At 42.2% G+C, this 12,068-nt stretch overlaps 1 protein-coding gene across 1 annotated transcript in view; it reads right to left on the reverse strand.

Moving 5' to 3' along the window:
• The window catches only part of NEDD4 (NEDD4 E3 ubiquitin protein ligase), a 125,799-nt gene that overhangs the window by 112,233 nt on the left and 1,498 nt on the right, over window positions 1-12,068 (reverse strand). Inside the window, exon 2 of the mRNA XM_040968753.1 lies at window positions 557-630. Coding sequence (XP_040824687.1) covers window positions 557-630 — 74 coding nt within the window. The remainder of the gene's footprint in view (window positions 1-556; window positions 631-12,068) is intronic.

A 12,068-nucleotide genomic window follows, 5' to 3' on the forward strand; every position in this document is an offset into this window, starting at 1 on the left:
TACAGGTTTTTTTCTTAGTCAGCATTAATCAGATTCAGCACATTCTCATCTTAGCCTTGCTAAGAGTTTCTACCAGGAAACCATGATGGATTACGTCAGACGCTTTGGGTTTCTATGGATACGACATTTTTTTTTTCTGCTAGTAACCTGGTGAAAGACACTGATCAATTTTCAGGTGTTAAACCATATTTATATTACTAAAGTTTCCTGAAACTTTTTAAAATCAAGAATGAGGGTGGTGTTCTGTTTTCTCAAAAGCAGATTCCACATCAAACGATACGATCCTTTGTTTTTTATCTCTCCATTATATAAGGAAAGTTCAAAAAGACTGTGAAAAGTAAAATTAAAAGGTTATTTTGGTAGGAAAAACAAAGTTTTTTATACCTTTGTCTAATTAAACAAGATCAATAATTCAGACACCAAGACATTTCTTAATTACAAACACAAGAAACTACAATATAACAATTTACTTTTAATCATTTTTTCATTTAACCAAAGTTTAGGAAAAATTTTTAAATGCCCAGTTTTGCAATTATAATTAATCTCATATACTTACCTAGCTCCCAAGATATCCTTCTTGGCAAGGCCTATTCCAGCTATAACTTTAACTCTCACAACACGTGAATTCTCCTACAATGAGAAAATTTTAGTTTATTTTATGTACCTATAACTAAGACAGATACCTTTAAAAATTATGTGTGTATGCAATATGATATTTAAAAATCAAAGAAATCTTTTATAAGAATTAATCTGATTAAAAGCTATATAGGAAAATCAAAAGCTAAATTATTATTTGCAGATGATCTAGTTATCAACAAAGAGCAAACAATCAGTGAAGATAATCTAAAAAATCAGTTTCCAAGAAAATCTAAAGCCAAGTGTTGTACCTAATATGAATTTATCATTGTTGCTATGTATATAAAACAAAACTAAGAGTTCATATGTATTTGCAACTTCCTAGAAAAGGTAATTCTTTTCTTGATCTCATTCACAGTATATTTTTTATATTATAATGGGCTGATACCATAACATATCAAGTATTAAACATTTTGGACATCATGGCTATACTGAAGTCATAAGTAAAAAAATTTTTAAGAGATACATATTACTTATGCTTAAAATGTCACAAAGTCTGCAAACTATTTTTGAGTGGCTTAGCAAATAAAAAATTAAACATAACTGCCTTTTGTATATGGAAATAAAGGGGAATGAGCAAAATGGCACCAATTTGTAGATCTAGTTTTATATATACAGATGCCCATTGTACTATTATCTAAAATGACTTGCAGACTTAGAACTGTTCAAAACAAAAGGTGGGTAACAATATATTATGAAACACCATGCACAATTTAAAAACATCAGAAGCAAACAAACATTTCTGCTAGATCCAGAAATTCAACCTAAGATTCAACATAAATGTAAATACTGTTAGAAAAGAATTCTAAAATATTATTGAATAGTATTTCTCAGTAAATCACTTACTGAAATTTACAATGCTCGTGTATGGAAATATTATTACTAAGCTGTCCATTTTACCTAAAGTAACCAACAAATGAAACATAATTCTGCCTTCTCCCTTCTTTTTTCTACAGACTTTAACAATTCTAAAATTTATAAAGAATAAAAAAACTAATAAAAACAGCACCCCATCACTGTCTTTATACAATATATAGAACCAAATCCCAGATGAAGACTTTAGACAGAAAAGAAAGTTTTAAAAAATTTCCCAAGACTATTTTTAAGACAGGTGAGTAGAACAGATTAAAAAACAAACCACAAAACCTAATGGCATAATTTGTTATATTTCACATTAAAATTATATACCTTTTGCATACAAAAAGGTACCATGAGTACAAATTGGGAAAAAAAAGTGAGAGACTACACAGAGCGTCTAAAGCACACACCAAAACAAGTGGTTATTTAGAAGACACGAAAAACTCCTACTGGAGTATCACTGCTAAATTCATGTTTATAACTTGCGTATGATTTCATGAAAGATGGTCATACTCTTAAAAAAAAAATTCTGCACGTTCTTTTTTTTTTTTTAGATTTATTTTATTTTTATTACAAAGTCAGATATACAGAGAGGAGGAGAGAGAGAGAGGAAGTGGAGCTGCTGGGATTAGAACCGGCAACCATATGGGATCCTGCTACATTCAAGGCGAGGCCCTTAGCCATTAGGCCACGCCACCAGGCCCTGCACGTTCTTTTAAAATCCCTAGCATCAAGTCATCCATGCTGGCCTTGACTTAAAACTCCCCAATGTCCTAGAGAAAGCTATAATATATTTTCATTACAAACAAGACTCAGGGGGCCAGTGCAGTAGCCTAACAGCAAAGTTCTTGCCTTGCAAACCCCAGGATCCTATCTGGGCACCAGTTCTAATCTCAGCAGCCCCGCTTCCCATCCAGTTCCCTGCTTGTGGCCTGGGAAAGCCCTGCTTTCCGGGCTCTTGGCTTAGGATCAGCACAGCGCCAGCCATTGTACCTGTTTGGGGAGTGAATCTTCAGGACAGAAGATCTTTGTCTCTGCTGCTCTCTGTATATCTGACTTTCCAGTATAAACAAACAAAGACTCAGAAAGGCACAGCTTATGTCCTTTTATCTTTCAAAAGTCTTGGGGGAGGCCAGTGTTTGTCACTCTTCAGCCTCCCATGCCCCTTAACTCCCATGTCTCTTTACTCTCAGAATCTCCATTTTCCTTTGAACATGCTTGTGTGGACATACATTTGGCACAGTGGTTAATACTGTCTGGGATGCTTACATGCCCATTGGAGTGTCTGAGTTCAAATCCTGGCTCCACTTCAAATTCCAGTTTCCTGCTCACACCCACTCCGGGAGGCAGCAGGTGCCGGCCCAGTAGGTGGGGCTCTGCCACCCATACAGGAAAGCTGGATTAAATGCACAGCTTCTGGATTTGGTCTGGGTCAGTCCTGGCTCTTCTGGGCATTTAAGCAGTGAACCAGTTGATGGATATTCTCTCTCACTCCCTTTATCTCTCTCTCTCAAATAAATAAAAAATAATTTCAATATTCCCTGGGCTTGTGATTTTTGTTTTAAAGATTTATTTATTTTTATTGCAAAGTCAGATATACAGAGAGAAGGAGAAATAGAGAGATCTTCCATCCGATGATTCATTCCCCAAGTGAGCGCAACGGCCGGTGCTATGCCGATCCGAATCCGGGAACCAGGAACTTCTTCCTGGTCTCCCATGCAGGTGCAGAGTCCCAAGGCTTTGGGCTGTCCTCCCGCCACTGCTTTCCCAGGCCACAAGCAGGGAGCTGGATGGGAAGTGGGTCTGCCGGAATTAGAACCAGTGCCCATATGGGATCCCGGCGTGTTCAAGGCAAGGACTTTAGCCGCTAGGCCACGGCGCCGGGCCCACCTGTGATTTTGTGTACAGATTCCTAGGCTGGCACTGTGGCACAGATTGAGCTGCCACTTACCACACTGGCATCTCATCTTGGAGTACCACTTTATTTCTGGGCTGCTCCACTTCCGATTCAGCTCTGTTAACGCACCCGGGAAGGCAGTGAAAAACAGATCCAGTGTGTGGGGCTGCCACCCATAAGGGACGTTTGTATGAAGTTCTGGATCTTGGATTCAGCCCGGTCCAACCCTGGCCATGTGGCCATTTGGAGAGTGGCTCAGCAGATGCAGTATCTCACTCTGTAACTTTGTCTTTCAATTAAATGAATAAATCTTAAAAAAAATTTTTCAACTGGATCAAAGTCCTCTACATTCAAGCAGAATCCTCTGAAACCATTAAAAATTAAGTTATTATTTAATGACAGAATTATGCCAATTAGAAAAATAAGAATGCTGGAAATGTATTCTATATGATAATTGCAAAAACAAATGCAGAAGAAAATATGTGACAATGGGAATAGCTGTTAAAGTGATGAGACTGTGAAGGTTTTTAGTTCTATGTTTTGAACACTTTGTACATTTTATGTGTTTTTGTTTCTCAAAACATTCTGCCCTTTCTTCAAAGCCAAAATGTCTTGTCTTTTTTTTTTTTTAAGTTTACATAGTTGATCAGGGTGGGAAGGATGGAGGGTTAGGGAAAGGTGAGTGTGATCATTGTTTCCAAATTTTCTATTTCTTCTTCCTGTATCTGGGGAAGGAGCAAGATAAGGAGAGAAGCCGTGATCAACCTCACAATTGCCCCAGTACCCAGGGGTGGGGAACAGCCACCCAATATCAACCCAAGATCCCCGATGTGGCACTTACTCCAAGGATTCTGCTCAAATGGTTTCCCTAGCTTTGAAACGCAGTCAGTCTCGCTAATCCAAACGTGAGGAAACCCTCCAATGGCCACTGGTTGAAACAGTCACTCTTAGAGTCTCCATTCACCTAGACAAGTGCTAACATCGCTTGGCTGGGGTAGTTGTTCAATTTGTTCTTTCTTTCTTTCTCTGCTAAGGTACCAGATGTCCTCTGCAGGACCCAATGGGATGCCCTATCCTCCATCTGCATCTGGGACCACAATCCACTGCTCTGTCTTTTCCACTGTGGAGGCCCAGCTCTGACACATGAACTCCACGATCAGACTACCAATCCTGGACTTGAGACCCTAGGCCCCTACGCCATCCCCCACACCATTGCAACAGGCCATCGCCATACCCCTGCAAACCCAACCACCAAGTCCACGCAGGCAGGCAGGCACCTGGTTAGTCAATGAGCTTCCCCCAGTGCCACTGGTGCCCCAGGTCACTGGACCAGGGCCCCGCAGGGTCCCCCACCCATGGTGCTCATGGATCTGTCACCTACCGCACAGGCAGGCCCAAGGACCCAGACCAGGTGACCCAGGCCCCACCAAAATGTCTTTGCTTAAGGTCTTCATATATATATTTATATATCATATTTATATATAACATCTGTTATATAAAGCATTTCTACATACTATCATATATATATACACTATCATATATATAAAGCAATACACTTTATGTCTTTCTTCACTAACAAAATGATAAGGTTTTGAGCCTAAGAAACTTTCTTCTGCATCCTTTAATCTTGTATGTGGCACATTTTTCTGCCAAGAGTCATTTGGACACCACATCATTTGTGGCCCATACAACATGATCAACTTAGAAATCAGCCTGCTAAAGATGTACTGCTAAGAGGAAGGCAACTTATTAAAAGTAAGCAAGAGTTTGCCCTGTAAGTCCCCGCTCTCTTTTCCCACAAACACTGGTGACCAGTCCTGTGCCCACCATACAGAATAGGGGAAGGCTGCTCTGAGGAACCTGAGGGATCCACTGGAGGATGGATGGGATGGCGAGAGGGAGGGAAGGGATGCTCCAAGTCAGGACTGGGAAGAATCCCACAACAAAACAGCAGGTTCAGATGCCTGTACTCTGCAATTCCGCATCCTGCAGTACCTGCTCATTTACATAGCAGATGAATGTCACCAAGTAAGGCCATCAATTGGCAAGAGACAAAGGAAACAGTTGAATGATAAAGGATGAACTTCACAGAAGAAGGATGAAGAGAATTCTCACAAGAAGAGCAAGTGGAGGCCCCCTAGGTGATGGCTGCACAACACACTGAGCACATGTGGTCCAGAACGCAACCTAGAAGCCTGTCCCCAATAAAAAAGGACAGAAAGAGGACAGCATTCATCTAACATACACACATTCATATTTTTCACTGCCCTGAGAAGCTTCAAGCTCTGACAGCTGTTAGATTTGTAATAAGGTGTACAGAAACTAAAGCACAAGAATGTGCAACAAGTAAATACGGTGGGATAGTAATAATAGAAAAGCATTGAATATGTACTTAACAAATGCTGGAGTGAGAGGGATGGTATATTTTCTTTTATGAAGCAACAAATACTATATAATTTAAAGTGGCTGTACTTCTGAAACTAAAAATTGCAATCTATGGATTAAGAGTTGTTCACCTCTGTGGTACACAAATTTACTGGAAACATTTTGCAAAAATTCAAATACCAGCTCCACCCCTTTTCTGAGAAATAAAATAAATGAAATCCGCAGGATCTTAGGAAAGCTAGAGTATATGATTGCTAAATATTTGTATGAATGAGTTAAAACTCAGGAAATTTTGATAGTAATAACCAAGATTAAAATACAAAATAATACATCCAGAATCCTCACACTTAACAGGAGAGCAGAGGCTTGCAAAGTGTATTCCTTAGACAGGCAGCATGAACATCACATGAGAATGTGTTACATCAGCAATGTCTCAGGCCCTACCTTTCTTACCAGCCTCTCCTGGTGAGTCTGGTAGACCCCGAGGTTGGGAAGTACAGGAACATTGCTGAGGAAAAGCAAAGTGTATAGCTGCAAACCATGCAGTTACAGGCCTGTTCCTCCCTCAGAATGCCAAACTTTATCCTGCATACTATGTGATCTCCAAGGAAGAGCAGTTCATCGTTGCTTTACAACTTTTCATTATTAACGCTTTATTTACTTGAAGGGTGGAGATACAGAAGGACAGAGTCCATTTCTTTGGTGTGCTCTCCAAATGCCTGCAAGAGCTGGCACGAGGTCATACCAAATCAGCAGCTGGGGGCCCAACTCAGGTCTCCCACGGGGGTGACCTGACTGCTTCAGCCACCAACTGCTGTTTCCCCGACACAAATTTTTTTTTTAAAGATTTATTTTTATTATTTTTTTTATTGGAAAGGCGGATGTACAGAGAGGAGAGACAGAGAGGAAGATCTTCCGTCCGATGATTCACTCCCCAAGTGAGCGCAACGGGTCGATACTATGCCAATCCGAAGCCAGGAGCCTCTTCCGGGTCTCCCACGCGGGTGCAGGTTCCCAAAGCTTTGGGCCGTCCTCGACTGCTTTCCCGGGCCACAGGCAGGGAGCTGGAAGGGAAGTGGGGCTGCTGGGATTAGAACCGGCGCCCATATGGGATCCCGGGGGTGCAAGGCGAGGACCTTTAACCACTTGCACCACCGCGCCGGGCCCTCCTCGACACAAATTTAAAGGGAGCTGGAGGCTGGGGATGCCCCTTTGGTACAGGGGTTAAAAGGCAAAGCTTGAGACCAAGCTACCAATACAACCAACCACACAGTGGCTCTCAGAGGCACTGCTGTGTTGTTGCTATTGTTAAGCAGAATGGGCAACTGGCGTAGCAATTCAGATGCCAGTTAAGAGATCCAAGTGCCACATTAGAGTGCTCAGGTACATCCCATCCTTATCTCCTGACTCTAGCTTCCTGCTGCTGCATGTCTTAGGGCAACAACGATGATGGTGCAGTAGCTGGGTTCCTGCCATCTCTGTGAGCGCTGTGGACTGAACTCCCAGCGCCTGGCTTCAGCTTGCATAGCTTAGCCACTGTAGGCATTTGGGAACCAAACCAGTGAATGATAGAATGCTCTTGTTCTCTTTCTAACTCCCACCTCAAGCAAGCAAACTTCTTTTTTCGAAAAAAGGATATGCAATAAGGGTGTACACAGCATTCAAGCTCATGTGTATAGTGCTTCAGAATAGGAAAATGTCAGCCACACAGCAGATGGTTGTTAACTTAGAGTAAGAGCTGTCTGAAACAGGACTCGGGGAACATTCTAAAATGACCAAATTATTCTAGATCTTCATTGGGTTGTTGGCTATTCGGATTGAAAATGATCAAACTATATATAAAAGGCTTATATACAGGGCTGCCATCATAATGCAGTGGGTTTAAACGTGTGCCTGCGGTGCTGGCATCCCACTGGGCATAGGTTGGAGATCTGGCTGTTCTACTCCCAATTCAGTTCCCTGCTAACCACATGGGAAAACAGTGGAAGATGCCCAAGTGCTTGGGTCCTGCACCTCTGTAGGTGGCCTTGGAAGGAGCTCCTGGCTTCAGCCTGGAATACCCCTGGCCATGGTAGCCATTTCGGGAGTGAATCAGTGGATGGATGATCTCTTTTTCTCTATGTAACTCTGCCTTTCAAATAAATTAATTTTTAAAAATCTGTACACTTCACCGTAAATTTTTTCCTCCTGAGATCCAGGAAAAAACAAGGCAGGTGAACTGCAAGATATTTTCAGAGAAAAACTATTCATAAAGTTCATGTTCAACATTCTTCAAAAAAAACTTCAGATGAGCACCTCAAACCAAAACAATTAAAAAAATGATAATAATAGTACAAGTGGGAAGGCAAAAATGAGCAAAGAAAATGGAATCATGTGGGTACTTCAATTAATTTGTGGAAACAAAGCAGAGCACCTGCTTATTTTAGTGCAAAAAAAAAGTTCTGAAAACCATGAACAGCATTTTTAGAATACACACTTTCCATAAGCTTTTGAAAAAAATCCTTTTTATGCACTGATTTTTAAAGCTGTACCATTTGGAGCCTAGCACAGTAGCATTGCAACTAAAGTCCTCGCCTTGCATGCCACAGGATCCCACATGGGCATCAGTTCTAATCCCCCACTTCCCACTCAGCTCCCTGTGGCCTGGGAAAGCAGGCAAAGATGGCCCAATGTCTTGGGACCCTGCACCCACAGGGGAGACCTGGAAAGAAGCTCCTGGCTCCTGGCTTCGAATTAGCTCGGCTCCATCTGTTGCGGGCACTTGTGGAGTGAATCATTGGATGGAAGATCTTCCTCTTTATCTGTCCTCCTCTCTGTATATCTGACTTTCCAATAAAAATAAGCCTTAAAAAAAACTGTACCATTTAATCCTATCCTTTTTGTCTGTCTTTAATTTGGGAAGCAAAGAGAGAGAGAGAGACAGATAGGCACAGAAATCCCATTCCCTGGTTCTCTGCCTGCAAATGCCATCTACGGCTGGGCCAGAGCTGGAAGCCAGAACCCAGTGCAGATCTCCCACACAGGCGGCCGGAGCCCAGCTTGAGACATCACTGCTACCTCCCAGGATCCGCATCAGCAGAAAGCTGGAGCAGGTATGGACTGGACGTAGGACACAGGCATCTTCACCACTAGGTTAAGTGCCCCCTCAGGTTCATCTTTTAATTCCAAGTGCTGCAAACTTTTGAAGTAGCCTTGTGTGTGAAAAACAAACACTATAAAAGACAGTAACAAAGTTACTTATGTTGAGACCTGTGCTCACATACCTGCTTAATAACAGCAGCTCCACTGCGGTCCAATTCCAAATCCTTGTCCAAGTCTCCTTTCCTCTCCTCTTCTTGGCTAATTCCTGCACATGTTTCCGTTTTAAAGGTGGCTTCCCAAGCCTTCCTTGGCCGTCCCTGCTCTCCTCCACACCAGAAAATATTCATTTTCTGAGTTACTTTTATCTTACCCTTTTCCTTCTTAATACTTAGAAAACACTGATTTGTGATTATTTCATATCCCCCTTCCCTGGGCTACAAATTCAGGGAAGTCTGTGGTTCCTCACCACCCAACTCGGAGTCTGACACCTGGGTGTAAGTTTTCTCTTGCAGTGAAGTGGTTGGAACGGGAGGGCAGCATGATGAATGAAATCGGTGGGATGCAGAGAGACAAATACTCCAAGTGTTCCTTTATATGTGGGGGCTAACATTAAAGAAAAACAAAGCATTCTTGGCTAGGTTTGCCATAAAAACAGTATTTGATAAAAGCTGTTTAAAATCTTTGTCAAACTGAAAGTACTCAATAGTTTCAATGACTCAGTGACTATTTAGAAATGGATGAGTGAAACTGAACATTTTTTCATTTTGTTATTGTCTACAGCCCTTGCCTATTTTCTTGCTGCACTGTGCTGTTTCTATTTGTTAAACTCCTTAGTGCAGCATCAAGTCTTTTACTATAAATTAAGAACATTTAACCACAAAATACAATATTAAATTGAAAGAAAGCATTTAAGGCCTAACACGGTAGCCTAACGGCTAAAGTCCTCACCTTGAATGCACCGGGATCCCATATGGGTACCAGTTTTAATCCCGGCAGCCCCGCTCCCACCCAGCTCCCGGGTTGTGGCCTGGGAAAGCAGTGGAGGACGGCCCAAAGCCTTGGGACCCTGCACCCATGTGGGAGACCAGGAAGAGCTCCAAGCTCCTGATCGGCGCAGCACCAATAGTGCAGTCACTTGGGGAGTGAATCATTGGACGGAGGATCTTTCTATCTCTCCTCCTCTATACATTTCTGACTTTGCAATAAAAATAAATAAATCTTTTTTTAAACAAGAAAGAAAGCATTTAAGTAAATACAGAATCCAAGAATTCAATCTGATTCCTTTTATAAGTGATAAAATGACAAAAGGTGCCCAAGAGCCTAGCAACAATCATAAATTAACTGTAAACGTCATCATCTTTCTAAGAAAAAGCTTCCTTGTTAAAGAATTTTATTTGGGGAATTATGCATAGCAGGAAAGTGAAAAAACCAAGACTATGGTACTAAAGAATGTAGTACCACAAGGGTTTTAACACCTTATCTGCTACCCACAGGGAGTACAGGCTGCCCAGGGCATCCCTGGGCCAATTACAACCTCAGATTCCCTGTCTGTAAAATGGTGATGACACTATTTAATTTTTGCGAGATTACTGTAATATTCACAGCACAAGTACAAAAATTCCTAACCTGGTGCCTGGCATGTAGTAGGTGCTCAGTTAACGAGGCCTTGTAATAATTAAGCTGCCTCTTCTACTAGAAGGAGAGTATCTTTGCTGCCAGGACTCTGCTTCCATTACTGTCCTCACAGATCTTTTTCCTTCCTCCCATTTATTTCCTCATTTATGCAATCCCACTTCACTCAGTGGACTACAATCAGTTACTGTCATAAAGTTTTATTGCTCTAATACATACAAGCACGCAACCATGTCTGTGTCAAACAATGCCCACACAACCAATACCAGCTCCTGCAACACTGCCGCAGAAAACTCCAGTTTTACCTGACTACATTTTTCAGAAGAACCAAAGAAATAAAACATTGTGCTCTACTTCATTTTCATACCCCCAATTTCAAGTACATGCACCTCACTAGGGAAACTATTTCATATCCAGAACATTAGTTGCAAGGAAGTCTGGGAAACATGGTGTTTACTCCCTCCCCACCCCCAACCCCGGGCAGTGCATCACTGGGAACAGTCTGGAAGGGGTGCAGCCATCTCCCCACATTCGCCACATTCCTCTCCACCAACAATTAGGGAGACGGTACTGGACTGCTAATCCCAAGAGACTGCCAGAGCCAGTGTCGTACAAATCACATGTTCATGTTCTCATGCAGAATCATGCACATGGAGTTACACAGAAATTCACTTGCACGTGGAAGAAGTGCTGAAACTCACTGAAAGCTAAGACAAGGGCTATTCTAATTCCAACCTCAGCATTCTTCCTACCCACACAGCGGAACTCAGCGACCATTCACAAAACACACATCATAGTTCTCCACTCTTTGTCATTTCCTAATCTTTATTCTCCTTGTTGCAGTTTCAAATTGAAACTAAGAATCATCTCCTCTGGCTGTAACAGAAAAGCTACGTTTACTCAACAGTAGAGGGCTACCTCTTCCAAAACTAGAAAAGACACAGCAACAAAGTTTTTGTTTGTTCTTTGTTATTTTTAAGGGGGTTTAACAGTTTCCTAACCTTTCTATTACCTCTGAGCTCCTTCAAGGCTGGGACCATGTTTTCACTCTGGATCCTGCTGGCTGGCATCACCCATGATACAGGGCAGGAAGTGACTGCCTGTGGAACACGTAACCCACTCACAATGCAAGGCACCCCATCATGTCTCTCTTCTTCCAATCTCACTCTCTTCCTCAATCTGGACAAGGTGGACACAGGAAGATGGAAATGGGTGTCACACAACCAACACCCAGACCCTTCTCAAGCAAGCAGGGCAGGTCCCATGGAACTTGCCAGAAACACAAACCCATCAGCCAGCTCAAGAAGCCTTAATTCCAAATGGTGCAATTTCTGGCCTTCAACCCCAGCAACTTAGAGCCACCATCAGCTTTATTTCTGTGGGGTAGATAGGGGTTGTAGGAGGCAGAGAAGTTGTTTGAGAAGAAGCAAGCAGAGGCAGCTTTAGCAGTACCCTGCCTAGGACCAATGGCTCTGCTGGAAGTGAGTGTGAGATCTCTACCACAGCACTTCTGGGATAATAAGCTCAGAGAGTCTAAAGCCAGCCTCAAGTTATCCGCACTGGCAAGCTAAGTGGCTGG

Source organism: Ochotona curzoniae, unplaced genomic scaffold (assembly GCF_017591425.1).
Source record: "Ochotona curzoniae isolate NIBS_2020 unplaced genomic scaffold, NIBS_Ocur_1.0 scaffold_4701, whole genome shotgun sequence".
NCBI lineage: Eukaryota > Metazoa > Chordata > Mammalia > Lagomorpha > Ochotonidae > Ochotona > Ochotona curzoniae.